Source organism: Alligator mississippiensis, chromosome 15 (genome assembly GCF_030867095.1).
Source record: "Alligator mississippiensis isolate rAllMis1 chromosome 15, rAllMis1, whole genome shotgun sequence".
Taxonomy (NCBI): Eukaryota; Metazoa; Chordata; order Crocodylia; family Alligatoridae; genus Alligator; species Alligator mississippiensis.
The window spans coordinates 7,973,353-8,001,158 of NC_081838.1; the positions used below are offsets into that span (position 1 = coordinate 7,973,353).

The following is a 27,806-nucleotide window of genomic DNA, read 5'->3' on the forward strand; positions in this document are numbered from 1 at the left end:
TTTCTAAAAAAAGGAGACTTTATTTAAAATAAGAACTATTCCCATAGGGATGATCCGACACAGCTACACAGCAGCCACGGGACCCGGACACCTGGGTTTCTGGCCACCTGTAAGAGAGGAAAGATGTCAGGGACCAGGCAGGGCCACAACTGCCTGAGCCACGTGGCGCCCGCTGCCACAGCACTACCCTGCCAATGGGCCCAGTACCTGCTCACCTGGGAAGGCAGCCGTCAGCTGTGTGGAGTCCTCTGGCTCAGTGGGTACGGCAGCAGCTCCTGAAAAGCAGATGCATGCATTAGATCAACAGTCCCAGACACACAGCGCCACCCCCTTGCCCCCACCCGGGAACTTCTCATTAGCTGGCAGCCAATTAGTGCACCCCAAAGGCACGGCCAGCGCGAGGGGATGGGAAGGCTCAGGTTCAGACTCTGCACTAAGCAAGTCGTTAACAAGAAGCAGCTTGAGGAACAGCAGCAAGACTAATGCAGGGGGCCGGGGGGGCGCAGAGCAGCCCGTGACCCAGGGAGCTGGCGGCATCCGTCCGGGAGCTGCAGCCAAAGTGGCGAACCCCCGCGGAGGGAAGGAAGAGCTGTTCTTACCTAGCAGCACAGTAACAAACCCTGCTAGTCCTAAGAGCAAGGGGCTGCCTCCGCCGGTCACTCATAGCCACTGCCTCTACGGGCGTCTGCCCCTGGCTTATCTGTACACAAGGCTCTAGCTGTCTGCGCTGCGGGCTGCCTCGACGCCATGGTGCTATGCTTGCTAGCCGCTCTACATCTGCATCTCCTGGGCTGTAAGCTACGGCTCCTTGTCGCTTGCCTTCCTCTGCGGTCGCGCGCTACCATGTCCTCAACGTTAGCCAGCGTCAACTCAGCCACGGACTAACCCCCCCATGGTCCACGGGAGGTTAGAGATGGGTCTGCTGCAAACAGGTTACACAGGGCCAGGCGCTCTACAGAGGGCCAAGGCCGTTCAACTGGGCCCACCAGTACAAAGGAAGGACTAGGAGCCCCCCCCACCCCCATGAACTTGTTTTGCTACTGGAACTGCCAAGTGAGGGTCTCTCGGCTGGGTCGCCAGCTCTCCAGCCTGTAGCTCTGTTTAAACAGGCCAATGCATCATTACCCACCAGCAAGACCAGAGTTCCCAGTACAGCAATACTACCTCAAAGCAACTATAATGGGCTGCCACTGCAGGTGGGCTGCCGCTGTCCAGCTGAGGGAGCTGCCTGGGCCACAGTCCTTGCTGATTACCCAGTGCCAGCCCCAGCTCTGCCTGCAACCCACCCCCACACCACCCAAGTCTGGCTTGCCTCGCTTTTCCAGCACAAGCTACAGGCTGGTCCAATATCTCATGCCAACTGTCCCCCAAAACCCCCAAGGTGAGACTGGTGCCAGCTGCCTGAGCAGAGGGGCAGGACACGTACTCCAGCCTGGCCACCAAAACAGCCCTGGTCAAAGCCAGCCCTGTTTCCACATTGCCCTGGCCGTGCTCTGCTCCCTTCGCCACCTGGATTGTGGGATTGGAGACCAGCTAAGGGTCTGCTCCCTGCCAGAGCCCTGAGGCTGCCAGGGCAACACTGGCCTTGAACAGCGCCCATGAACTAGGGCCATCATGCCACAAGCCATGATCTCCCTGCTCCTGGGATAGCTGGGGAGCGGGCAGGGACTGATCGCAGCCCTAGCTCCTGAACTGACTGGTCCTAGACCCTGCGTGTCAGGTCCCAGCACTGAGTCATGAAGCCATCATGCCTGGTGTCAGGCTGCGTGGGGGCTGCGAGGGACTCTGATCCGGCTACTCTAGCAGGCATCTCAGCCGAGGACAGCTCCTGCATTACAGCTCCAGGGGAGGGAAGAGAAGGGAAGGGGAGTCTCATGCTAGGAGCTGCACTGGACCCACTGCCGCCCGTGCTGGCACTCCAGTATAGCGGAGCCCCCTCGGTCTGAGCTAGGCCTAGTCTGCCACCAGCAGGTGACGGCTACGAGGGCACGGCAGGGGCTCACATCACACTCCCTTACACGGCACAGGTAAAAAAGAAGACACATTTATTCAGCGTCATGATCAGTCTATTACAGTTTGCAAATCGACGGCATGGGCGCGGAAACGGACAGTGAGTCCCCAGAGCCCTCGGTGGAGCGCTTCGCACGGCCACGGCACAGAAACTAAAATAACCTGGAGTACGAGTCACAAATACAGTCCTTGTGTTTGCAAGGAGAGTGGCTAACACATGTCTTCATGTAGCAGCTACCCCCTGCCACCACTGTGATTTGGCTGAGTTCAAACTGTGGTAACCTGCAGCTTCCCTGTCCTTTCTCTGGCTCTCCTCTCCTGCTAAGCTTTGTTTCCTGTTGAATAACATGGAATAAAGGTGTTAATCTAAAGACATCCAGACTCAAGGCTACACCCCAACAGCACGCTCTTCCCACAGACTGCCGAGCCAGTTAGCGTAAGCATCGACATTTACTGCATTTACGGCTTTAACTACGTCGCACTCGCTCCGCTACAGTCAGCAGCACCAAACAGCCCAGGAGGCACGACGCTGGCACTTACCTGGGGCTTAAAACCGCCGGCCGCTGCCGTAGCTGCCACCACTGCCACCACTGGAGCCACCGTAGCCGCCTGTGAGAAAGGCAAGGGAGCATTACAGGGGGCAGAGATGAGGGCTGGACCGAGCTGATGGGGATGGGGGGGGCACAGGAAGGAGCGGAGCTTAGGACAGCCCCACGTTCTAGGCAAGCAGCACTCGCGCCAAGGAGGGTGCTTGGTTGTCTGGGAGCTCCTATAATAGTGCAGCCCTGTAGCTGGAGCCATGCAGTAAGGCTGCAAGTCACGCCATGGGTAAGCGTAGGTAGTTTCATGGGCAAAGCAGGGGAGTTTGAGAACTATGATGGCAGCGGCCCCTTTGCAAAGTCTGGGCAGGAATCAGATCTTCCAGAACAGAGGCATCCCCAATGCTGCCTCCTTGCAAGGGCGGAGACCCTCCTGGGGTACTCACCGCCGCCATACGGCCCAGAGCTCCTGCCTCCAAAGCTGCCTCCTTTCATAGGGCCAAAGTTAGAGGATTGGCTGTTGTAACTGCCGAAGTCATTGTAGTTGCCACCGCTGCCAAAGTTGCCGCCTGAGGAGGGAGAAGCCAGGTGAGCTCCCTAAGGCAATGTGCTATGCAGAGGGGCAGAATCTGCCGCTTGGGATGTGTCCAGCAGGCACACCAGCCCTGGCTGCATGGGAGGGAGGCAGGCAGGCAGGACAGCTGCAACCCCTTCTGCCAACCCTGAGACATTAACTGGAGCAGCACTAACAGCTTCAGGACAGACCGGGCAAGTGTCATGCTGTGAATGCTTGCAGCCAAGGCATCCCCCCAGGGCAGGCAGATTTCTGCCAGGGGGTAAGTGGTCCAAGCAGTGCAGGTGCAGAGTCTGCCTTGGCACTCATGACAGCAGCCTATGGGCCACCAAGTACCGCCTGCAGCATGTGTCCATGAGGCACTCACCTCCGCTGCCCCCGCCAAAGCCGCCACCACCATTGTTGTAGCTGTCGTAGTTGCTGCTGCCGCCGTAGCCTCTGCTGCCTCCAGAGTAGCCAGGGCCGCTGCCACTGCTGCCATACCCTGCAGGGGAAAACCAGTAGCCCACTGAATGCCCAACGCTGCCTTGACAGAGCGCGCTGGCTCCCCTCCAGACCTGACCACAGCGTGCCCTCTGCTCTGGGGTGCTAAAGCATGGACCAGCGGGTCCACATTGCTCGGAAGCTCTGCACGCTGTGGTCAGCGCCTCGGCTACCCGAGCTAGGTCAAGGAATGGAGATCAGAGGCTTCCCCTCATCTCACAGGACAGCAGTTCTTCGTGCTTTTCCACCTGGAAACAAGGCATCTTGGGTGCCAGTCAGCAGAATTATGCATTGGCCTTACCGTCGCTGCCAAATCCATTATAGCCGTCTCCACTGCCTCCATAGCCACCACTGCGGCTGCCACCAAACCCACCTGAAAAGAACAAACCTTTGTGTTCAGTCCATCCGTGAGGGGATGCTGCTAGGTACGGGCACCCAGGGAATGGGCTGTTTGTGTAACGTGATGGAGCTTGACGCCGAAAGCTGGGATTCCAAATCAGGCCACTCCGCATTTGGTAGCGGGCAAGAACCGAGACCAAGGAAGCGTGCCCAGCCCCACGCCCGGGCTGACAAGTGCAAAGGGACCCACAAACGGTGGCAGCCGAAATGGTGGCAGTGTTGATACGCCTGGCGTGAGCTGGGCTGAGTCACAAGGTTAGCTTGACTTATCCCTCTGCCTGCCCTGGCAAGGCCCCAAGCTACTTACCGCGACTGCCAAAGTTGCCGCCCCGGCTGAAGTTGTCATTCCCACCAAATCCACCTCCGCGGCCCCCTCCGAAGTTCCCCGAGCTGCTGCGTCCTAGGGGAAGGGGAAAGCCATTAGGATCAGCCTGTCCAGGAAGGACACTTGTACCGCGGCATCACACCAGCCAAGTTCACATTCACTCACCTCTCTGGCTGGCTGAGGCGCTGGCCATCTCCTGCTTGGACAGGGCTTTCCGCACTTCGCAGTTGTGGCCGTTGACCGTGTGATATTTCTGAACTGCAAGAGAACGAGATATTACCTCCATGTGACTGACAAGTCTGACCCGCCCTTGAGTATCCAGGCAGAAAAGCTGGGTGGGACTGTAAGAGCCAGCCAGGTACTTACTGACAATTTTGTCCACAGAGTCGTGGTCATCGAAGGTGACAAAGGCAAAACCTCGCTTTTTGCCACTGCCGCGGTCTGTCATGATCTCAATCACCTCGATCTTGCCGTATTGCCCAAAGTAGTCCCGCAAATGGTGCTCCTCTGTGTCTTCCTTGATGCCCCCGACAAAGATTTTCTTTACTGTTAGGTGAGCACCAGGCCTTTGAGAGTCCTGCACAGGACAGAGAGGAAATGCATGAGGGAAAGAAGCATGACACAAGCACCCATTCTCTATGCAATAAAGGTGGCATCACATGGACCAGAAGCACATAAGTCACAAACCAGTGCATTGAAACTGGCTGCTCTCCTGTTGCCTGAAGGAGCACCTGGTGGGTGGTTAACAAATCCCCACCTACACCAGACCCCACAGTAAGGGGAAAGGGCTAATTCTCAGCCATGTTCCAGTGCAAAGGTGCCCATAAAGGCACAACTGGGGATTGAAATTGAGATGGAAACTGCAGCCCACCCCAAAACCACAAGCAAGATGGGGGAACTTTGTAACCCAGTCTTTCCGTGAGAAATAGCAGAGACCACCTTCCCACCCCCCCCAAACACAGCCAATGAAACAACAGGCTGCAGAAGCTACCTCGGGAGGAATCGTTCACAGCACAGAACGTAAGGAGCTAGAGCAACTCCCATAAATTGGAGCATGCCCAACCAAGTCTCAAATGACCAGAGCAGCCACGCAAATGAAGGGCTCCACTGTTAACTCAGCCTTGGTACAAGATGGAGGAGCACGCTTATCACCGACTCACTGGACTAGTCTTGTTGTTCCTACCTCTCTGGACACAGCCCTCTTTGGTTCAACAACTCTGCCATCGACTTTGTGCGGTCTGGCGTTCATGGCGGCATCGACTTCTTCAACGGAGGAGTACGTGACAAATCCAAAGCCCCTGGAACGCTTGGTGTTTGGGTCCCTCATCACCTAGAAAACACAAGTCTCCATGAGCAACCCAGCAAAGACGACACAAGTGCACAGAGGGAAACCTAGAGAGAACATTAACTGGCATTTCAGAACAAAAATACATATAAATGCATGACTAAGCCAACCCGATTCGTTTTAAGCTGCAGACAGAAGTGCAGCTCCTAGCTGTAAACTCAACTTGCTGCTTAGCAAGAATCTTCTACATTACCCCAAACCAAACAGAAGTTCACTGTTAGTTCCAGGGCGAGGGGAATGGAGGTGCTTTCCAACACCAACAGCCAGAACTCTGCCATTGCTGTTTGCATGATGGGAGGGGGAAAAAGGCAGCAGAGAGAGCTCTTCTGGGGGCACCCAAGCTGGTACTGAAGGGTTGGTGGACTAATTGGTGTGCCCCCACCCAGGGGGGGGGGGGAGGGGGGGTGTTTCCTAATACATCCACCCCATACTCCAGGGGGATGGAAAACCCCCCAGACTGAACTCCCTGTTCCCTTCCCCCCTCCCAATCTGAAAAGGAGGGGCTGGGAGCTCTGCAGACACAAGTTACACAAGGTGCTACATTTTGTAACGTCTTTATCCGATTCCTCATGCAATAAACTGCTTTTTGTGGCCAGAGGAGAAAGGTGTCACTTGTCCGCACCCTTATAGCACATTATATATACTTAAAAGTAATTATTTGCACAAATAAAGGTGATAAAAACACCCACTCTATTTTAATAGGTGCTAATCTCTCTGTAATCAGTTTCTTTTCTTCTGCCATTTGCCTGCTACCCCTGGGAACTTTTCTCCCCATTTATCCCATATGCGCTGTTGGCTTTTACTCAGACAGGATGCTGTTTGCGCTTGTTTAATCACATCAACGGCAGTGCATCTTTAACACCACAAAGGCAGCTTAAGGAAACCCATCCAACAACCCCAAAGCACCAAGGCTTTCAATACTCCATCGGACCAAGGCTAGGACAAGAAGACCCCGACCAATTTTCAGTCTCCTCGAGTACAAGTGCCACACGAGCTTATCTACCCCCCACCTTTCTCCCACGCAGGAAGAATATATAGCAGCTCATTAAATGGGTTTAACTCAGCTGAGGGGCCAGCCCGGGACACCCACCACGCAGTCGGTGAGCGTGCCCCATTGCTCAAAGTGGCTGCGAAGGCTCTCGTCTGTCGTCTCAAAGCTCAGACCGCCGATGAAGAGCTTGCGCAGCTGCTCGGGCTCCTTGGGAGACTAGAGAGGAATAGCAGGGAGTGAGCGGGAAACGAGACCTCGCAGGACTGGGGGCTAAGCTCCCGCCCGCAGGTACCCCAAACCCGCCCCCCCGCCCCTGCCGAGCCACGCGGGAGCCCCGGGAGAAAGGAAGCTCCGGCGCATGCGCAGTCGCCACGGCGCGCCGAGCACAAAGGCGCCCGCCCGCATGGCCCCGCGCGCCGCGCATGCGTCGTCCGCCCCGCCGGCCACGCAAGCCCACCCCCACTTGCGCAAGCGCAAAAACCGCTCGGCGCCCTCCGCCACGCAGGCGCAAACCCCAACGGGCGGGAGGACCCCGGCGGACGAGGAGGCCCCGACGCACCTCGGCCCTGGACATGGCGGCGGCAGCAGCGGCGATGCGGGCTCCTTGAGGTGCCGGCTCCGAAAGGGGCCGAGCAACGCCGGCGCCACCGCCTCACCCCGCCGGCGAGTTCCCATTGGGCGGCAGCCGCTGCGCCCCGCCCCCCTCACCGCCTCCTATTGGCGGAATCCCAGAGGCTGCAGGCTCTCATTGGTGGAAGAGCACCCGCGCCCTCCCCCATTGGCCAGGACAGAAACGATCCCGCCCCCGATCATGGCGACCATGCGCAGAGCCCCGCCCCTTCCCCCACCCCCCGCGCTCACCTTCTTTCCCGCTCGCGGCTCCATCCGCTCCATCGCGGGTCGCCCTGCTCCGCGCCGCCGCCGCTACTACCTCACGCCGGGGTCCGGGCACAGGTGGGAGCGGGGAGGCGAGGCCGCGCGGACTCCACCAGGGCGAGAAGCCGCGCCGCGGTTCAGACGCGCTCTAAGAAGAGGCCGGGGGCGGGCTCGCGCACGCGCAGCAGCGCGCGGGGCTCGCCCTACTGCGCAGGCGTAGCGGTGGGGGGGGCGGCACCTAGGAGGGAGGGGTCTGGGCGCTCATGCGCGGTGCGAGGCTCGCCGGCGCATGCGCGCTCGCGGGCTGTTTTGGCGGGCGGCGGGCGTTGCGCAGGAGCGGAGTGGAGAGGCAGGGGTGCCGGATCCGCTGCATCCCGAGGTACCCGGGCGGCGGCGCGGTCCGGGGGCTCGTTGTATGCAGTGAACGGGGGAGTGCGGGCGGGCTTGACAGACACGCGCGTGGGCCAATGGCGCGGCGCGTTGGCTCCGGGGGGGCGGGGCGGAGGCGCCGTTGCCTGAGGAGAGCGAGAGCAAGGCGCGGGGCCGTGAGGGACGGGCAGCTCCGCCAATGGGGCGGCGGCTTCGGCACCGGGGAGGGGCGGGGCCCCGCCGGCGGACGGGCGACGGCGGCGCCCAATGGCCGTGCCGCTTTTCTCCGCGCGCGCCTGGAACGCGGCCGGATTGGCGGGAGCGCCAGCGGCGCCGGCCAATCGGCGGCCGAGGTGGGGGGGGCTAAGCGCCCGCCCCGCTGCCCGTTACCGAGTTACCCCCCCCACCTTAGAATGGATCCAGGCGTTCGATCCTCATTGTGACGTCGGGGGGGTGGGGGTTACCGCACCGACCACGTGGGTGCGGGGGAGGGGGGGCTGGGACCCTGTTTGGACCCGCATACCCACGAGGGACCCCCCCCCCCCCACCATGGCCCTAGGTCCCCGCTTTAATGCGTCCGAGGAGCGGGGGTTGGCTTCCGGTTTGGGGCTGGGGCTGAGTGTCGTTCTCGTGCCAATCTCCAGGGCTGGTCCTCGCGGCTGGATCCCCACCCCTTTCGGGAGAGCGGAGCAAACACCTCGCTTGTATGCCGCTAACGGGGGTGGGGGCTGCTCTTCGTAGGCCAGGGGGAACTTTGGCCCACCTCCCTCCCCCCCCTCCCCAGCCGGTTTTGCAGTGGGGAGTAAGGGTTGGGCACGTGGGGCGATGCCTCACGAGGGCAGCGGGTGGGAACCCCGCCGCGTGTCGCAGCTGGAAATCATGTGCGCGAAGGCTTTGGGCGGCTTTGGGGGTCCTTGGCACCACGGCTGTAGCACGGATGGGAAAGGCTCCGATTGGGAGACCTTTTCCTTGTATTGAGGCAGCGGGGGGGGCGGCGCTGGGGAGGAAGGGAGGTCCTGCTTGGCTTGCACAATAGCATGGGGGCCGTCCACGGTGGAAGCTTTTCTGGCCTTCAAGCCAGAGCGAACACCAGTTGCTTCCCCGCCTCCCTCACACGAGGCCTCGGAGCATGGGCGCTGCTGGTGGAAGCTGCGGCCATCTCGTACCCTGGCTGCAGCGCGCGGCCCCTTGCAGCAGATCAGTGCGCTTTGCAAATGGAGCCAGGGAGGTGAGACCACAGCTCCTCGGCCAACAACGAGCCATGAGCTTTCCTTCCAGCTGGACCAGACGGCCAGGTACTGACGAGGGGCCTGGGCTTAGCCTTGGAGGCCTCCTCTGGTCCCAGAGCACGGCGAGGCGAGATTGCTGCGTTTTTTTAACGCTTCCCACCCCCAGGGGATGTCTAGTCTGCAAATGTGGCTGTGGCTGCGGCCTCTTACCCAGCTGCCCCCTACAACGCTCCTGTGTATGTGACTTCTCTTTGTAATGGTTCCAGTGGAAAGAAGCACTTGGGTCCCAGATGCGTTGCAGTGGCTAACAAGGGGAGCCTTGTGTTTAAACAGAGCGACTTGGAGAGCCGAGAAGGGGAACGGGCTCCGTGCAGGAGCAGACTGGGTTTCTGCCCCCCGGAGGCCATAGCAGCGGAGTCCCCCTGCCTGCGCCTCAGCCTCGTGCTTCTCTAGCAAGCCCCGGCCTGAGCTTTAACAATGGGCGGCGGTAACTTCAGCCCGACCGGCAGCGGGGTTTGCCTTTAGGCTCCGCTGGGATGAACGGGGAGCTCCTGCTGCTGAGCCATTGTCTGCCTGGCTAGACTGCTGCAGCAGGGCTCGGCTAGCCTTGCAGTATCTTAGTAACCAGACGGGCTGGCAACTGCAGCTGTGTCAGACTGGGAGGGGCTGGTGCTGCGTGGAGACCCCGGCAGGCTCCTGCTGCCTCTTTCTCCCAAATTAACCAGGGCTGGTGTGTGCGTGCATCTGCTGTGGTCCTGGGTAGTTGGGGTGGCATCAATGGGAGGTGATGGATCAGTTGAGGCGAAACCAAAGGGCCTCAGCTAGGTGAACTCTTGCATTCCTGGGAGGCTCCCTGCACTGTCCTGCCTGTGCGTTGGTCTGTGGCCTGGCCCAGAGGGGTTTCGAGCCGTGGCTGGGGTTTTCCATGCCATCGGAGAACACATGGGACAAAACAGATGAGTCTTGGGAAAGATGCCAGAGGCTAAATCCTGCCCTGTGCAGAAGACCCAGCGCTCTGGGCTTCAGCCATGTCTGCTGCCACGGAGCAGGATTGACCCCCACGTTTTGGTGGCCTCTCCAAGCCACCACCTCTCCAGGTGAATTAACTGCCCGTCACCAGACCGTGCTGGAATCTTGCCTCCAGCAATAAATACGCCCTCATGTTGAATGCAAGCCCCTGGCGCTAATGAGACATTTAAGGTTGGTTACACAATTAAAAGGGCAGGAAATTTCAGCCGTGGAGTTTCCGCTGGGAACATTAACTCTGCTGCATTGCGCTTTCGCGACGCTTTCAGGGAGCACGGGCGAGTAAAATAGTGACCTCCGCGCTAAACCTGAGCTGGGAGCGTGGAAGATGGATGCGATGAGGAATCCGGCTAATATTGCTGTTGGAGCCTTCGCTCCCGCGTTCCTCGCCTGAGCGTCCTGCCCTTCCCTCCTCCGCGTTGTAGCTGTACATTGAATTTCCAATGCTCTTTTTCTTTTTAACAGAAAGGGGAGGGTGTGAGAGGAACAAAGGAGGCCGGGAAGTGCCTTGGAACTGGAGAGCCGGTAGGAGCTATCCCTAGACCAGGCAAGAAGGAGCTTTCCAGCAGGGCCAAGTTCATCCATCTCAGAGGCATTAGCATGATCCAAGGGCACACGGGCCATTTCCCTCCACTTCAAGCACCTCCGTTTATTGAAGAGCTCTTCCTTTCTTCCTTGTGGGAGAAAGGGTTGTCCTGTGAACCCAGGTAGCGAGCACCTTGTCCAGCCACACTGCCAGCCCCTGTTTGAGAGCCTGATGGCTTTTCTGAGCCTGTAACAAGATGTGCGAGGGACCTTCTTCCACAGGAAGCTGGCCAGATGGGGAAAGGAGTTGCTTGCCATATATCGTGCTAGACACCTCCTTCATCCATGCCTAGACCAGGAGGAATGTTGGTGCCTGTTAAGCAGCATGTGCTGGATTGGTTAAATTAGGCTCCCCATAAAACTATCTAATATGCAGTGGCTCTGTGGTCCAAGCAGGGAATGGGGGATTTACTTGGATACTTTTGTCCCTAGGTAGAAGAAAAGGGGTGGGCGGGTGTTAGTGATCCTGTTAACCAGTGTCACTACCCTATAGCAGACAAGGGAGCTGTGGTTTTAGCGTGCTCCCTGACAGCCTAGGCACCCTCCTTTTTGTATAGACTTTGTGCAACAGAGTCTAAACCCAGTCTGTCTTGCTGGCCCTCAGGCTTCCCTGGATTGATCCTTGCACAGAAGCTGTGGGGAATCCCAAGCTCTTTAAGAAGGGAAACGCCTTGGATTAAAATGTCTGGTGCCTGTGGTGGCTCCAGGACTTAGCTAAATTCTCTGCTTGTAAAAAGGTGTCTTAGTTCTGGCCTGTATTTCCTTAGCTTCAGCTTCTGGCTCGCTGTCCCCTTGTCTGCTTGGTTGAGGAGTCCTTGATCTTAGCGTTTCCAGTACCTGGGTGGGTATCTGGGGTGGTCTCAATCTTCTTTTGGGCTCTTTGCTCTCATGGCAAGGCGAGGGTTCCCATCCTTCAGTCGTTCTTATGGCTCTTCTCTGAGCCATCTCTAGCTCAGCGCCCTTGACCGGTGGTCCCCAGCCTGCACGCGGTGTTCCAGCACCAGTCACTCCAGCACCAGGTAAGGATCTTGTAGAAACAACTTGCGGTTCCTCTGCCCTGTCTGCCACAGGGTTATATTGGAGGCACTTGCTTTCAATGATTATCCTCGATGCCCCAAGTCACTGCTGCCAGGAGAGAGCTCATCCTGTCAGTACAGCCTGTATTTGTTCCTTGCTGTTAGCCACAGCCCACCACGGTCCAGCTGCTGCCCTTGCGATGGAGCCCCCCTTGATATCAGCACTCCATCCCCAACAGCTCCCCCTTTGTCGCTTATCTCGGTTTTTATTTTGCCCGCAACATTTTATTTCGCATTTCAGATCATGGTTGCGTTTCCTTCCGGGCGTGAATAACCATGTTAAATCATCTGCATGCAGTTCTGGTCCCCCACGCCTCAAAACGGATATGGTTGAACTAGAAAAGGTCCGGAGAAGGGCAACCAAAATGATCAGGGGCATGGAACAGCTGCCAGACCAGGAGAGAGGCTTAAAAAGGCCAGGACTCTTCTGTTTGGAAAGGAGAAGGCAGGGGGGGGGATAGGACAGAGGTCTATCAAATCATGAAAGCTGTGGACCAAATGAACAGGGAAGTCTCAGGATAGGAGAACAGGTTGGAACCTGCTGAAATTAGTAGGTGATGGGTTTAAAATTAACAAGAGAAAGGACCTTTTTACATCCTTAATGTGTGGCATTCATTGCCACAGCAGGGGGTGGAGGCAGGGAGCAGAGCCAGGTTCAGCAAGGGGCTGGATAAGTTCACAGATGATGGATGTGCCGATCGCTGTTGAAAAGAATGAATGGCTGGAGATGTTTCCTCTGGAATGTCGAACCCCACAAATGCTGGATGCCGGAGAGGGCATTGAGTAGGGGGCATTTTTCTAGAGAGGTCCAATTCCACGCTCTCCCTCTGGCATCTGTTTCTGCCACTGTCGGAGACCGGCAGCTGGGTTAGATGGACTGTCGGCCTGAGCCAGCAGCCGATGCCCGCTCCCGGGGGTCCTCACTGCCAATGCGCCTGCTCAGCGTCCCATTCTCCCTTCAGGGCTCCCTTTTGAAACCCGTTGTCTCTTTAATGAGCCTGTGTGATGGGCAGGCAACTTTTCATCAAACGTGGGCATGATGGGAGCTTTCTCCTCTGTCTTGGAGCTTCCCGGGGTTCCAGGATTTAATAAAGATCCCTGTCAGTGGGCCAGAGAGCTCCTCCATCAGCCTTTGATTAAAGCTCCCGGGTGCAAATTATCTCAACCTGCTGATTTAACGCTGTTTCACTTGAGTCACCAATTTCCCCTGTTCCTTAGTGCTGCAGATAACGTGGGCATGGCTGGGGAAGCAGCCTGCAGGTCAGTTAACTCGCCCTGTTCTGGCCCAGGGGAAGCACACAGCCAGATAACTTGGATTCCCATGTGCTAATGAGGGTTTTCAGCCCTGATTGAGCCAACACAATTGCAGACTGCCCCTTTGGTGCCTTGTCTGGATTAAGCTGCTTCCCAAGGCTATAATTAGGCTAGTTAAAGAACCCAAGTGGGCCTCACCCGTGTCCACATTAGCTCTTAAATGCTGGCTTGGTCAAGTTACAGTTGATTTGCAGGGATCGGATGAAGTCAGCTGTTGCCTCTCTCAACCAGGTAGTTTCTAAGGTGCTACCCTGCCCTGACCCCAGACCTCCAATTTGATTTCAAGTGAAGTGTCCTGCTCCAAAATACAGCCACGATTCCACCATCTCCGGCCTGATATTGGTAGCACCAGAGAGCACGAGTGCTGTTAGATCAGAGGATCCATGCAAAAGCAGAGTCTAGACGGGGGTGTTCGCCAAAACACGTGCAGAGAGCAGGGCCCTTCTGGCTTCCAGCTTTGGCTTCTGGGCATTCTTGGGAAAACAGCTTTTCCCCACAATGCCCGAAGCGCTGGCTCTTTCCAGGCCCAATCTGGCAGCCAAGTCTGTCACGCTGCTGGAGCCTGCTGTGCAGTGGGAAGCGGGGTTTTCTCTCTCCTGTAACCCACAACGGTTGGCGGGAGGGGAAGGCTTGCTCAGTCTCTCAAGAAAACACTTCTTGGCCAAGTCCAGACATGGGAACCATTAGCCCTGGGCATGAGTGCAGTGTTGCGAGGGGGCGAATGCTGGAAACTCATTAACCCTGGTATTTTCAGGCCTTACAGTAACGATGGCTCCCCTCTCTGGCTCAACAAGAGCAGGCTGCCTGCTGTTCCCTTTTCGCCTTCAAAAAACATTCCCTGCTGTCTCAACTCTACAGGCTGCAGCGAGAGCCCTTGTGTAGACAAGACGCTGTCGACTGCTGCTTTTTAGCCCCCCTCCCGAGTTGCCTGGATTTGCTCATAAACGACCAGCACTTGTTTTGCAGCTGGGTCTTCGCAGCTGATGCCAGAAGGATGGGGGTTTGTTTGGGGTTTTTTTGCTGGTCGAAGGCTTGGTCTGCCCACGGCTCTTGCTATTGAGAACTGTTTTGACAAGGGAACTGGGGGTTTTCCTGCTGATGCAGTTAAGCTGGCACAGCGTGTTGGTTAGGAGGGCAGCGCTAGAACCGCTGTGGATAGGGTAGGCTCAGTATTGACAGCCCCACACGCTGGGAGAACTGTGAATTTTCCTTATGGCGGCTTTACAGAGATGTTTGGGGCCGGCTGTTCTCGTTGAAACGCCACGTTGGTGAAACAGCTGCATCCCGAGCCGCTGTAGCAGGGTTGTAGATCAGGGAATGCAGCTTTCCCCGGGCATGTCGATAGCCCTGCAGGCCTTTCTGATGCTGGGGAGGGTTGGGAGGCGGGGGGCTGGCTGCTGTCTAGCGGTGTGAGGTCCTGGATGGCTCCTCCAGGGCCCCATCTGCAGGCAGCTGCTGGAGAGGGTGTGTTTAACGAATGCCGGCTAAAACCCCTTTGTCCCTGGCAGGCTGCGGATCCCGAGCAGATGTTTCAGTAGCTCATCTGCAAGATGTGCGTACAGCGCACCTCACCTCTGTCACAGAGGCGTCTGAGACGCCTTCGAGAGGCATGTCCCTGCTGCCAAGCGGCCGTGTGCCTATGCAAAGAGCTGCTTCCATTTTGCGCTGGATCTTTCTCCTTGGGAGGTAAACCCCCCGTTCTACCAGTGACGGTCTGTCCATCGAAGCTATTCTGGGCTTGCTGTTCATTTAGTTCATGCCACGGACTGGCCTCAAATTAGCCCAGTGCTGCTAGAGCTGGGCTTGCGATGCAGCAAGAGAGCGCTCATAAGATCAGCTTTTGCAAAGCATTTCCATTCCTAAGCCAGTATTTGGCCTTGAGCATACTTGGGATAGGGGAGACAGCCTTAGGCCTGCTGGTTTGGGAGCGATCATTTGTTGTCCTGTGTATGGGGGAAGAGCAAAGCAAGAGCACGCTGTCAGGCAGCCTTGTCTCTCTGAGCTGGGAACTCCCAGCTCAGTTAGAAGCAGCCTCCCCCGGACCCGGCCGTTGTTGGTGTCATTTCAATAACAATATATCTGTAGCACGGGGCACACTTTTATGATATTGTGGCCCAATAACTCACGCTTAAATGTCAATAGAGACGCTCGCGAGGCCCAGCAAGGTTCAATAACTTCTGGTGTGGTTTGTTTCTCCTGTCATCGCCCATTAGAGTTTTTACAGCTCTTAAATTGCTACAGAGAGAAATTGCTTTGGAGTGGAATGGCTGGGTAGGAGGCTGCCAGGATCCCCTCGCTGCGTGGGGCAAAGGAATCGTTCAGCGCCGCTTGGGTTGTATTTACCCAGGTCCCGGCACTGGGGCGTCTGGGTGATTTGTAGAGCAAACACCCTGATGCGGTAGCTGAGCTCAAGTTGATCCCGAGCCCGGAGCCTGTTTGTTGATGGCTGAAGCACATGGGAGGTCCCCAGGACCCAGGTGCTAGGCTTGCAGCGCTGCATTTATGAACGATCCTTGCATGCCCCTACCCTCCCCTTGAGCAGCCACTTCCTACTACCTCTCTCCTAGGCTTTCCCCCTGGGTCCCCTAAGCCACCAGGAAGTGTTGTATTCATGGCAGCAAGCCCAGAGAGTGCTTGGGAGTTGGTGGGGGGCGCGGTTCCCTCCCCAAAGCAGAAAGTGGGGAGGAGTGCAGTGTGGAAAGCTCCGACTGGCTCATGGACATGGCTGGGCAGACAAGCATGCATCTGGCAGCTTCCCCGCTGCAGTGTCTGGGAGCTGGTGGTAGGCGGCAGTCAGAGAGTAGCCAGCTGGTTGGATTGGTTTAATCCCTGGGGAGAGTGGGGGATGAGCTAGGCTTTGCCTGCAAAACATCCCCAGTCTCTGAATACACTGGTCAGCACAGCTGACACCACAGGCGCTCTGAAAATCACCAGCGGTGATGTGGTGATCCCCTGGTCCCCGGCACCAGGCACTGCTTTTCCCAGCCGCCGCCCCGGTCAGGCCAGAAGCAGATCTGGGCTCACAGCGTTTTGGGATCAAAGCCATCCAAGCTGTTCCCCGCACAGCCAGCAAAGTCAGCCTGTTGATTTATTTTGTCTCCCCGAGTAGTGGCAGGCGTGGGGGTGCGGGTGCAGCGGGGTCTTCCCGGCACTAGCAGCATTTGTCCTTAGTGACTGTTGCATGGGGGTCTGGCAGTATCTTGTGTGTCCTGGGCACTACTCTGTGAGCAGCCGCAGCCCAGGAGGCGTTGTGAAGGGTGGCGTTCGGGGAGACACTCCAGTCTTGCCAGGGCATCTTAAATGCCAGAGCAGCATGTCCTGCAGGTAGCAGAGGTCACGTTGGCTGTGGCTACAGGACCAAGCCATCGACTCAGGGGTACGTGCCAGGCACAGACTAGCCTTTGCCTGGCTTGGTTTATGGTACCTGCCTTATGTGACCTTACCTTTGAGCTTCCACAGACCAACAACAGGCTCTGACTGGCTCGATTTCCTCTGTCACCCCCCCTTGTCACGACTTGGGACTGTGGGGATGCAGCCTCCCAAGCTGCTGGTGTAGGCATAGGAGGGAATCCTGCCTGGGGTTTTCTCCCCGCCTCTCTGGGTCTGGGTAGCATCTGGAGCTGGCCAGCCCCTGGCAGGCTGCATCCCGCATGCCTGCGTTTTGCAATGTTTACAAGAAATTCCAGGCCCAACGCAAATGAGCCAGCGTGGGGTGTCCCTGCGGCTCCATGGGTGGCCGTTGGGGCCTGCGTTGAGCTTCATTAACTGCCTAGCCCCCCATACTGGCATATATCCCCCCCGGGGGCATGGGGAATGGCTCTTTATGGCATGCTGGGGTGGTTTCCCCCACCCATTCTGCTCCTTTAAACTGTCAGTAGTAATAACGGTGTGTCCAAGGCAGGATTTTCCCCGTAGGACAGTGGCAACAAAGCTTGTGCTAAGCAAGCTTAACACGACTAGTTGTAAAACGCTGCTCGATAGAGGCTGCTCGAATGGCAGCACCGACAGCCCGAGGGGAAGCCGGCTGCGGAGAGCAGGCTGTCCTGGGAGTCCTGTGCCAATCGTAGCCGTGGGAGCTGTGGTCTCTGGGGCACGGGCACTTGGTGCCTGGCAGAATCAAGCCCTTTGGGATCAGCCCGCTAGCACATGTCTCCTTGCCTGCAGCTCTGAGGAGCAGGGAGCTTGGGAGGGCTGGGCTGTGACCGTGTCCGTACCCGTTTACCGCCTGGATGGATTTCGTGAGACCCTCATGGGTTGAGGGGTGCCTGTGTGCCCTGCCCCTGGCTTAGGACCTCCCCACAGCCTGGGATCAGGACATCCTTTGGAGCGTGGCTCTGCTCTTGAGACCGACGGCAGTCTTATTGGTGGGTTCCCAAATGAGACTGCCGTCTGAGGCTTGCGGAGCTGTGCGATCCACGCGGGTCTGCTCGTGATCCATCCCGGGCTGCGTCTCAAGGCGATTTCTGCCCCAGCTGGTCCATCGCGTGCCTGTGCGTGTCCTTCCCCAGTGTCTGACCCAGCTGCACCACCAGGCAATCCCATGCTAAGAGAGGGGAGACTGCCGGCTGCAGGATTCCCGGGGTCTGCCCAGGCCTGTTAAAATAATAACAATAACAGTCATAAGAAAACATGGATTTGCCCTGGAAGTGTTCACAGCCTTCCTGGCTCCCCCCCTGAGCCCCCTTGTCGGATCCCACGTGCTGTCTGCTGGAGCCCCCAGCAGGCTTTGTAAAGTTGAGGGGGTCTGTAATTAAGGATGAAATGAGCCCCTTGGACCCCATCGCAGTCGACCCACGTGGCGTTTAGGGGCTAATCGTGGCTGCCTTCAGATTTGTTAAACAGGCAGCAAGGCAGGTTATAGCTCGGACCAGCTGTTTGATCTTGTAAGTCAAGCGGCATCTCATTGTGGGGTTTTTCCCCCCTTTTCTTCCCCTTTAATTTTTATTCAGAAACTTGGCCCTGGCCCTGAAGCCTCTCAGGCTCACGGAATGAATTTTTACAGCCGAGTTATAAATCCCCCAGTAAAATACCCCTTTCCATAACAAAGCCTGGCAGCAATGTGACTGTCACGCCATGAATACCTGTGGTTACCAGCCACCATCTGGGATACTGCATCCAGTCCAAGCAGAAGGAGCCATCGTCATGTTTTAGCTCAGCTCTGGGGCCGTCTGATTCTAGCTGGGGGCTGACTCGTCTCTTGCATCTGCCCCGTGTGTCTCGTGGAAGCAACCCGGTCGAATTAGGGCCCGGGCTGCTGCGTAGGGTTAGCTGTCACCTGGGTTGGGAACAAGTCGGAGCTTCTGGGTGGCAGTCTGCACCGTCGCTGCGGCTCCCAGCCTTCGGTCCTGTGACCCGCTGCCCATCTGTTGGGTCCCGCGTGGCTACAGGCCCTGAGCTCTTTGCTGCCGGTAATGAATTTAACCCTCTTGTAAGAGCTAGATATGGCAGAGGGGGACCTGTGTCTCAGAGCTCTGGGTGCTGTCTGTGCTGTAGGCTTGGAATAGTGGGTTCAGGGTGGGCTGCTACAGCCGCACCTCGCGTCATAGGCAGGACTTCAAAGTCGGAGCCCCATGACGGGGCCGTCCTGGGGCAGGGTGGTTACGTGGACTAGTGTTTGTAAGCTGTGGGGAGGGGGCCGGGGGGAGCATTAGTTCGAGAACCTCCAGGCTCTCCCTAGTGAAGGAGGGGAGCCCTGCTGTAGACAGGTCCCCGGCGCTGACGGCCTATGGGTGAATTCCCAGGCCCTTTATTCTGCAGCTTCTGACATTGCCATTCCTGTGGGTGGATCTCCCTCCCCTCTTCTCCCAGCAGCAACAAGGCCCTGGCGTGGGATCCTGAGCCCATGCAGAGCTGGGCCCTCGCTGTGCCCTTGGTAGGCTAGAAGTCGAGGGACCCCCAGCTCTACCCCCGTGCCCCACTGGCTTCTCGTGAAGGGCCACAAGGGTTCCCCAGCCCTGGGCAGATGCTGTGACAGGCCCACGCGTCTCTCCGTCCTCGCGGGGGCTCCTCAGGCTTGATCCTGCAGCGAGCTCCAGCCAGGGAGCTCCCTGCGCTCTGCGGGGGGGGAGAATGGGTGGGAGGGGGACTTGGGTGTGGGCGACCCCTGGGCGGGTAGCGGTGCCGAGACCCCCTCCCCCCGCGCCAGGGCCAGCGATTAACAACATCTCGCTTCCAATTTGCAGGAATTGGGTGGCCTTGGCGCGTTAGGTGGAGCTTCCTGCACTATGGGAAAGAAAAGCAAGAGGACAGCAGATAGTTCGTCCTCTGAAGATGAGGAGGAGTATGTTGTGGAGAAGGTGCTAGACAGGCGTGTGGTGAAGGGGCAAGTGGAGTATCTCCTCAAGTGGAAAGGATTTTCCGAGTAAGTCCAACTTTCCTTCTGCCTTGGGCTCTCTTGTCTCACAGCAGGCAGCACTCCCCGGGCGACCTCCTTGGTCTCCCCCCTGCTACCCCACGGGTGGGCGGCGTGCATCCATTTAAGCGAGCGGGTTGCCAGGAGAGGGCCGGGGCTCCGAAACACTTTCTCGAACCCCCTGTGGCAAAAGCTCCCTTCCCCTCCCCAGCTTCTGCGTCCCCCCTCCCAGAGTTGGTCGTTCCACTCGAGCCGTTCACCAGCGCGACTGTCTGCAGCTTCCTCCTGGCGCGGGGCCGGGGCTGGCGTGTGGGCGCCGGGGTGCGCGGGCCGAGCCGGGACCTGCTGTGGGGCCTTCGCGTTCCCCGTGGCCCTTGGCCAAGCCTGTGGGGGATGCGACGGCCATGGTGGAGTGGGGGACTCTGGCGTATGTTCTGGGGTGAGCTGTTTAAATGGATGCACACTGCTGTATGCCGGGGGGCAGGGCATTGTGATGATCGCCAGGGCCGTGCGGGTACGTGGCATTGAGGGCTTTGGTAGCGGTTTCTTCGGCCTGGCCTGGTCTGGCGTCTCTGCCTGTGGTGCCACGGTTCAACAGCCGCGCTCTGTAGTGCCGCCTAGCCCCAGCTCGGGGCCAGAGCTTGGGGGTCCCCGGGGGTGCCTCCACTCACAGTCGCCTCTTGTCCCTCCCCGGGGTAGTGCCCGGTGTCCCCATTCTGGCACTTATGAGGGCTGTTTTCTTGGCAGGGAGCACAACACCTGGGAGCCCGAGAAGAACCTGGACTGCCCTGAGCTGATTGCGGAGTTTATGAAAAAGTACAAAAAGATGAAGGAGGGTGAGAACAACAAATCTCGGGAGAAGTCAGAGGGTGCCAAGCGCAAGTCCAGCCTCCCCGCCAGCACCGACGACATCAAGGCCAAGAAGAAGAGAGAGGTGAGCTTGTGGCTTCCTTGCCCTGCCTTGGGCACTGGCCTGATGGAACACCATGTGCCAGGCTGTGCTGGCACAGCTGGGTCCTCCCTAGGCTTCCTGTGGCTGGGGGCAGCTTTCAGAGGAGAATGAGAGGGCAGGAGGACCACACCGTGCTCCAGTGCTGGCTCCAGAGCCCCATACTGGGCCCAGCTGACTGCTGCCCTGGCCCCAGCCAAGAGGGCTAAGGCACTAGAGCACAGGGCCCCACTTGCTGTCTGGCATCCCTTGAAGCTTCAAGTCAAATGAGTCCCCAGGTGCCAGCTGCTTGCTCTAGTGCCATGTGTCCCCATCCACAGCTGTAGCTCAGGGCCCTAGCCATGGCAGGGACGAGAGGCCTGTTCCTTCCCTGTAGGGTCTCTGAAGTGCCCCCAGCTGCGTCCTTGCCTTCCCTTGCTGCAGCCCATGGTCACTGGGCGCTTCTGTGGCTCTGGCGCTGGGAGCAGCCTCCCCTGCCAGACGCTGCTCCATGCAGCTGGCGAGCACTGGTCTGCACCTGGTGTCTGTGCCTGTGGAGTCCTGGGCACCCTGGCTGGGGTGCTGCTGGGATGCGGCATGGGGACATGGTGGTGCTGGTGGGGAAATCCCAGCCTCTTTGAGAACGTGAGTGAAGCTCTGGGTGCCCACAGCTGGGCCAGGGCAGTTGTCTGGCCCTGACCCCAGTGGTGCTGACCACAAGAGCTTGCAGGGATCCCATGTAGGTGGTCTCATATTCGTTAGGGCCTCTCTCCAGAATCATCGCCCCTCAGCCTGGCCTGAACACCATGCACACGAGCGCTTGGGTGCTTTGTGGCCCTGTCTGCCACAGCCTCAGTGCATGGGCCAGGGATTACCAGAGGCCGGGCTGGCTGCATCTCACTGTGCCCACTAGCTTGTCATCCCCAGCGAATCCACGGGGGCAGGAACAACAGCACTGGGGCAAAACAACAGGGCAGGGTCCTGGCTTCCCCAACACTGCACAGGATTCCTGGCCAGAGGCACAAGCCAGAGGGCTGTCGGAGCCCGTTTCCACGGCAGAGCTAATATATGGAATCACATAGACCCGCAGCGCTGGCGCGCGGGGTTTTATGGCCCTGCTCCCCCTTGCCGGGTGAGATCTGCAGGAGATTTTCTGCATTCGTTAGTTTTTTTTATGACCTTATTTGAAGAAATGCCCTGCCCTTTACGGTGGCGTCTGTACAGAATTACGGCCGAGCTGTCGGAGAGCCAAGCCTGCCTTGCTGCCGCCTGCGCATAATGAAATCATAAGGGGTAATAAGGTCGTATATTTGATGGCAGGCAGGTACCTCCACGGGGGGGATCTCAGGTTTATACAGGTTTATAACTCATTATGTGCCCTGCTTAAAGATGGGGTAGTGGAAGCTGTCTGGCCTCATGGCTGCCCCCTGGGCCTGGCCCTAGAGCTCCCCGCGGCGCTGCTGTCCGTGGAGACATTGCATTGGGAATGTGAACATTGGCACAATTTGGCATCGGTCTCCAGAGCCGTGTGCCCACAGCTGAGATCCGGCCTGGGGGAGCTGGCTGCCAGCGAACAGAACTCACTAGGGCAATAGATTTTGCTCTTTGTGGGACTAGTTCTAAGATCCATCTTAAAACCTGACAATTCAAAATCAACTGAAAGCAGTTGGAGGGGGGGCCTGCCCCTGCCCTGGTATAGATGTTCCCCTTCTTTCTGTAGCATGGGTGAGGCTGTGCACTGCAGTGAAACCTCCTTGACCTGCCCAAGCCGGCCATTTCCCCTCGGTGACTGAGGCATCGAGCTCAGTCGCGGGTCGGGGCAGTGGCTCTGCGCAGGCCCTGGGGCGCTTGGGGCTTGGTCGAGAGGCCCCGCAGCACAGCTCCGAGTGTGTTAGCTTAGGTCCCTCATCGGGAACCTCTGTCTCGCTGGCCACAGAGCAGCTGGGTCTGCCTCCCAGTCCCCCCGCCCGCTGCTCCTTTGTCTGCCAGCGCGGCAGAGCTTCCCAGCCGGGCCGCCTGCCTCTTTGTCTGCTGCTTGAGCAGCGGCGGGTGGGGAAGGGGGGAGGCAGCCTGGCGCGGTGGGGCTGGGAGCAGGGACACGCACAGACCTGCCTGCTCCTCCTGAGCACGGGAGAATGCACGGAGGATGCCTGGTGCCGCCAGACCTGAACCCTCCTCTTCCCCAAAGGCCGGGCACAGCCTGTGGTCGCCATCCCGGCTCTCTCTGCAGCCCTGACAGGGCCTTGGTTGTCTCGGTTCCCTCTGTCCCCGGTTGCTGCGACCCACTGATGAATAGCGGAGCCCAGGAAAGGGGGACGGAAGCGTGGAGGGGTTGGGGAGGGGGGCTACGGCGTCTAGACAGCCGGTGAGAGCCCGGCAGTATTTCTGCCTGGCAGGAGCTGCCGGTGCCCTTTTGAAGCCGGCTTCATTTGGACCTGTCAGGGTGGAAAGAAACGGTCCCAGAGGATATAAATCCCGATCATTCCTCTTTCCCTCCCAGAGCAACGACATTGCCAGGGGCTTCGAGCGGGGCCTGGAGCCCGAGAAGATCATCGGGGCCACTGATTCCTGCGGAGACCTGATGTTCCTGATGAAATGGTGAGGCTGGTTTTCCACGACCCCCTGTACCCCTGGCTGCAGCAGCCTCCAGGCACTGCCATGCATGCCCAGCACCCTCCCGCCACAGTGTCCCCCCAGCCACAGCTCTTTCTCTCTCCCCAGTACTGCGGGGCCCAAGCCTCTCGCCTGGCTGGGCAGGATGATGCAAAGGGTGTCCCTCCTCCACTGCTCCAGACAAAGAGCTTTGGCCAGCGCCTGCCTGGCTGATCACAGGCTCCTGGGTAGGCCTGCACCATTCAACACCCCCCCCCCCCCTCCCCTGCCTTGGCCACCGACTCTGCCCCAAACAGCTCCCTGGGTCACAGCCTTGGCTCCGTCAGCCTCCCTGGGACCCAGCTGGGCAGGAATGGCTCCGGGCGCAGCTGCGGCCGAGTTGTGGGCAGGGGGGGCCGTGGCTGAGCACAGCTGTGGCTCGGTATGTCCCGCTGAGCCTCACAGCTCTGGCAGACGGGCAGCTCCTCATTGCCCCGGCTGGCACGAGGCGCTGGCTGGCGCTCGCTGGCACCTCCCCTCCACTCCCTGGCTCCTAGTTTCCATCAGGGCCCCCTGGCAGGGCCCCCCCCCCCCCCCAAGGCAGGCTGTCAGCTCACGTCAGGTCCTGGGTTACCCCTTCCTCCAGGGGCCAGGGCAGGCCAGCAGCCCCAGGGTTCCCTGGGGCCGTGTATTAGCAGCTCTGGGGGCTGCAGTGCGGTTCAGGGGGCCTCCTGCCCACCCCAGTGACAGGTGTGCAGTGGCACGTGAGTTTGGGCAGCGAGAGCTTGGGGCTGCTAGGATCTCTCAGGAGCCGGGCAGGAAAGCAACTAGGAGAGATGAAGCTGGTGCCCTCCACCAGGCCCCCTCGGGCATCATCACACGCAGCTTTCACCTCTGTTCTGTGCTCCGGCGTCCGTGGGTAGATCTCAACTTGGAGATGCAGTGCAGGCTCCTGCCATTGCTGTGCCTCAGTTGCCCACCTCTAAAATGGGAGGGGTGGTTCCCTACCCCACAGTGGGGGGCTCTGACAGCAAAATCCATCTGCATAGGGCGTCAAGGACCAGGGAGGTGCATGTCCCTCTGCCACCCCTCAGCGTGTGGGAAACTGAGGCACAGAGGAGGCAGCAGAAAAAGTCACAGGGGCTGCCCCAGCCCAGCTGCCCCTGCCCTGACTCCTTGTCTCCCCCACCTTAGGAAGGACACGGATGAGGCGGACCTGGTGCTGGCGAAGGAGGCCAACGTGAAGTGCCCGCAGATCGTTATCGCCTTCTATGAGGAGAGACTGACCTGGCACGCGTACCCCGAGGACACGGACAGCAAAGAGCGCGACGCTGCCAAGAGCTAGGCGCCCGGTGCCGCCCGCCTGCCCCGTGCTGATTACTGTGTCCCCCGCAGGAGGCCCCGCGCCGCCCGCCCACCCACCCTCGCCTCCCCTCCCTTTCCCTCCCTCTGTCCGCTCCACAGCCATGGCGGGAGCTTAGAGTAGTTCCTTCCCTTCTGGCTCCAGCCCCTCCAGGTGTGGGCGGGAGCCGCAGCCTGCGTGGGACCGTCCGTCCACCCTGAGGGACCCCCTCCCCCCCTTCTGGCTGCTGTGCCAGGGCCCCAGCCCTGTCCCCACTGTTGGGACGCTGTCTGCCCTGGCCTGATTGCCCGAGGGGACGGGAGCATGTCCTCTGTCTGAACCCGCCTGGCATCACCCACTCCCAGGCACCAAGGAAAGCCTTTGCCCCAAAGGCTCTTTTAACTGGGGGATGGGGGCTTCTTGTCCGTCCTTCCCTCCTCCCTGTATGGTCCTGTCCCTCTGCAGGGGACAGCGTGTGACCAGGCACTGGATTCCTCCCTGTGGCTGATCTCAGGCCGGAGCATGGAGACCCAGAGCTGCCGGACCCCCTAGGAGGTCATCTAGTCCAGCCCCTGCCCTGGGTCTCACTCGGCCCTGGCACTGGTGCCCCAGGGAAGCTGGTCAGTGTCTGGAGCAGGGAAGTTAATGGGGCAGTTGTTGCCCCCACTTGCTCCGTGCCATCCTTCCCTGCTGACATTACTTCATTGGCCAGCCCCAAACCACAGTGGGGAGAGCCCATGCCTGGCTGCTTACCCTAGAGGGCCTGGCCCGGCAGGTCTGGAGCTGCCCTTGCCCCCTTTCTGCATCCCTGACCTGTGCCGGCTCCCCCAGGAGGTCTAGCTTTCCTCCCCACCCCTTCCTGGGGGAAGGCTGCTGCAGGCAGGCCAAGTATTAGCCCCGCAGAGGAAGGTGGGTAGGGGGAGCAGTAGGGGCTGGAGCCCAGGGAAGTGTCGACCCCGCAGGGATGTGGGGCACCATATGCCAAACCCCCACTGGGCCAGGGATGGAGCCACATCCCTCCAAGCTCCCAGCCTGAATCACTGAGCCCGCGTGCCTGCCCCTGCCCTCCCACTACCACCCACCTCACCCACGTGTGCACGCCTGCGTCAGTGTTCACCCCGGGGCGGGGGGGGTGTGGGTCCTGACAGGCCAAGGGAGGGAGCAGGGGACAGCCTCTGGGCACTGTGAGACCCGGCTCTGTTTTCCAGGCCACAAATGTCCCGTCCGCGTGTTGCCCCTGCAGGGCCGGGGGCACCAGCCTAGGTGGAAGCAGCTGGGGAATGATGCCCGCTGGGCTTAGCTCCCTACTGCCCAGCTCTCCAAGCTTCCCCAGTGCCCCACAGCCTCTGTCTTCCTCCTGGGGCCTTCATCCCTCTGCCCCAGGCCCCCATGGGGGCCTCGGCTCCGGTGCCTCCGTACGGCTGTCCTGTCTGCATCCACATCCCTGGAGGCAAGTTCCCCCTGCCCCCCAGTCTGTACCTGTGCGCCCCACCCCCCTGCCCCCACCCCAGGCTGGCAGCTGCTCTGGCCATGGGGAGCCTGGCACAGCCCAGGGTCACTCCCCCCCTGGGCGGGCATCGTCTCTGCCCCCTGCCCTGTCTCCTGTGTCCCCCCCATCCCCTCCCCCCAGTCCTCATCCCCCGCCCTTGCTGTTTTTTTAACATAGGTGTTTTTAAACTAGGGGAATTTTTTCCTGTCCATAAAACTGACGTGTGAGGCCCCCCTGCCCCCCCCCCGGGGCAATAAACGGTGACTTTTCCATCTGCGGCCTGTGCTCATTGCCTGTCCCCTGCTGGGGGTGTGGGAGGGGATGATGCCTGGGTTCTTTAATCACCCCATCACTGGTACGCGCAGGCCTGCCCTGAGTGCCCCCTGCTGCAGGCAGCCTGGGCCTGATCCAGATCCTGCCATTGTGTGAACTGGCTGGACCTGGTGGCTCCTCCCCCCTGACCACCAGTGCCCCTCACGCCCAACCTGCAGCCTCCAGGGCTCACCCACTCCCCCCCCCCCCCCCCCCCAGTGGCTCAAGGCTGGCAAATGGGGGGGAGTGGGGGCAGGGGCTTGTGGCCGCAGAGACAAGGACGGCTCCTGCTCCTGGCACAGCAGAACTTCATTGCAACTCGCCCGGTGACTCCAGGGGACCCAGTTCCCGGCCCAGTGCCACCTTCCCCTGCAGCCTGCAGGGACACAGTGCATGAGACCCCCAGCCTTGCTCCACCCAAGGCCCCCAGCGGGGAGGGGACCCAGGGTCCAGCCAGCCAGGACAGCCCCAGGGTTGACCTTTGCCCCCTGCCTGGGCCCGGCCCCCACCTCTGGGCGAAGAGGACCAGGTCGTGGGCGCCCCGGCAGCAGAGCAGATGCTGTCGGTGCCGGATCAGGAGGGCCACGCAGAGCAGCAGTGCGATGGTGGCCCCGTCCCCAGGGGCATCTGCACCTGTGGGGAGCCCTGGGGATCAGAGACCCCCTCCCTTGGGTGCCGGCAGGGTGGGGGCAGGGGGGGCAGAGCCGCACCTCCCCCGGGCTGCCCGGCCCGGCCCTCCAGGGCGCTCAGCTCCAGCACTCGCAGCCCGTCCTCGTGGTCCAGGTCGCTCTGGAAGCGCAGCTGCAGCCACCTGGGGGCGGCCCCGATCCCGGCTCAGGCCGTGCCCCGCCGCCTCTGGCCGCCAGGGGGCGGCGGCGCCCGGCAGGCCGCGGGTTCGAGCCCCGCGGCCGGGAGTGCGGGGCACAGGGAGGGGGGAGCCGCACCCGAGGCAGAAGAGCAGCGGCTCGGCGCTCAGCCCGCACAGGTGCCGGTGCAGCTCGGGGTCCGCGTGGTGCAGCAGCTCCGCGGCGCGGCCTGCGGCACAGGGGTCGGACCCGGGCTGGGCTCGGGGGGGGCCGGGGCTGATCCCAGCCCGGGGGCAGGGGCGGGGCGGGGGGCTCACGCGCGAGGCGGGCGGCGCCGGGGGGGCGCAGCGAGGGCGCCCAGCGCCGCAGACAGGCCGAGAAGCACCAGAAGGCGGCGGGCTCCGCGCGCAGCGCCTCCAGGAAGCGGGCAGCCACGGCGCACAGCCCCGCGCGGTAGCGCTCGCCTGCGGGGGGCGGCGGTCAGGGGCGTGGCGGGGGCGGTGCCTGGGGCGTGGCACCGGCACGTGGGCTGGACTGGCGGGGCAAAGCGGTGGGCGGGGTTGGGGGCGGGCCGGGGCCTGGAATGTGGCAGGGCAGTGGGCGGGTCCTGGAGCAGGGTGGTGGGCGGGGCCCGGAGTGTGGCAGGGCAGTGGGCGGGTCCTGGAGCAGGGTGGTGGGCGGGGCCCGGAGTGTGGCAGGGCAGTGGGTGGGGCCTGGGGCATGTGCTGGGTGTGGCCCGGGGCGGGGGCTGGGGCGTGGCTGTGGCTGTGGCTGTGGCTGTGGCTGTGGCCGTGGCGGGGGGGGGGGGGGGCTCACCGGGGTGGAAGGCGGCATAGGTGACCAG

The 27,806-nt window shown here is 60.1% G+C and overlaps 2 protein-coding genes and 1 long non-coding RNA gene across 8 annotated transcripts; 1 reads left to right on the plus strand and 2 right to left on the minus strand.

Annotated features, from left to right (window-relative positions):
* On the minus strand, positions 1 to 7,618 carry HNRNPA1 (heterogeneous nuclear ribonucleoprotein A1). 4 transcript variants are annotated; one of them, XR_009457549.1, is made up of 12 exons: positions 7,528 to 7,618; positions 6,766 to 6,882; positions 5,514 to 5,660; positions 4,697 to 4,907; positions 4,496 to 4,588; positions 4,313 to 4,405; positions 3,908 to 3,979; positions 3,491 to 3,607; positions 2,996 to 3,118; positions 2,551 to 2,619; positions 216 to 275; positions 1 to 107 (listed from the first exon to the last, which is right to left on the minus strand). XR_009457549.1 is itself a non-coding variant. In XM_006278455.4 (11 exons), exons 1-10 carry the CDS (start codon positions 7,558 to 7,560, stop codon positions 2,558 to 2,560), a joined length of 1,068 nt encoding a protein of 355 aa, XP_006278517.3. In that variant the 5' UTR covers positions 7,561 to 7,618; the 3' UTR covers positions 2,029 to 2,345; positions 2,551 to 2,557. The 4 variants fall into 4 exon arrangements, 3 of the variants coding, with proteins under 3 accessions (XP_006278517.3, XP_014461107.2, XP_014461108.2); XM_006278455.4 differs by lacking the exons at positions 1 to 107; positions 216 to 275 and adding an exon at positions 2,029 to 2,345; XM_014605621.3 differs by lacking the exons at positions 1 to 107; positions 216 to 275; positions 7,528 to 7,618 and adding exons at positions 2,029 to 2,345; positions 7,226 to 7,333.
* Positions 7,537 to 26,116, plus strand: CBX5 (chromobox 5). 2 transcript variants are annotated; one of them, XM_014605623.3, is made up of 5 exons: positions 7,537 to 7,620; positions 19,324 to 19,502; positions 20,241 to 20,427; positions 22,922 to 23,019; positions 24,208 to 26,116. In XM_014605623.3, the coding sequence occupies exons 2-5, from the start codon at positions 19,366 to 19,368 to the stop codon at positions 24,356 to 24,358; spliced, it is 573 nt and encodes a 190-aa protein (XP_014461109.1). In that variant the 5' UTR covers positions 7,537 to 7,620; positions 19,324 to 19,365; the 3' UTR covers positions 24,359 to 26,116. The 2 variants fall into 2 exon arrangements, with proteins under 2 accessions (XP_014461109.1, XP_006278516.2); XM_006278454.4 differs by lacking the exon at positions 7,537 to 7,620 and adding an exon at positions 7,816 to 7,921.
* On the minus strand, positions 24,729 to 27,442 carry LOC109285484 (uncharacterized). Of its 2 annotated transcripts, XR_002093236.2 has the most exons (3): positions 26,867 to 27,442; positions 26,666 to 26,789; positions 24,729 to 26,532 (listed from the first exon to the last, which is right to left on the minus strand). It is a non-coding gene; the product is annotated as an uncharacterized LOC109285484 (long non-coding RNA). The 2 variants fall into 2 exon arrangements; XR_009457550.1 differs by having other exon boundaries at positions 26,666 to 27,442.
* Between the last annotated feature and the right edge of the window lie 364 nt (positions 27,443 to 27,806).

Excerpts from the sequence above, each read along its gene's own strand:
- CBX5 (XM_006278454.4), top strand. The coding sequence starts at position 7,832 with ATGCGCGCTCGCGGGCTGTTTTGGCGGGCGGCGGGCGTTGCGCAGGAG. Across the intron at positions 19,503-20,240 it reads AAGTGGAAAGGATTTTCCGA|GGAGCACAACACCTGGGAGC; the intron begins GTAAGTCCAACT and ends TTTTCTTGGCAG. Across the intron at positions 20,428-22,921 it reads AGGCCAAGAAGAAGAGAGAG|AGCAACGACATTGCCAGGGG; the intron begins GTGAGCTTGTGG and ends TTTCCCTCCCAG.
- HNRNPA1 (XM_006278455.4), bottom strand. The coding sequence starts at position 7,560 with ATGGAGCGGATGGAGCCGCGAGCGGGAAAGAAG. Across the intron at positions 5,661-6,765 it reads GCACGCTCACCGACTGCGTG|GTGATGAGGGACCCAAACAC; the intron begins GTGGGTGTCCCG and ends TGTGTTTTCTAG. Across the intron at positions 3,608-3,907 it reads TAATGGATTTGGCAGCGACG|GGTATGGCAGCAGTGGCAGC; the intron begins GTAAGGCCAATG and ends TTTCCCCTGCAG.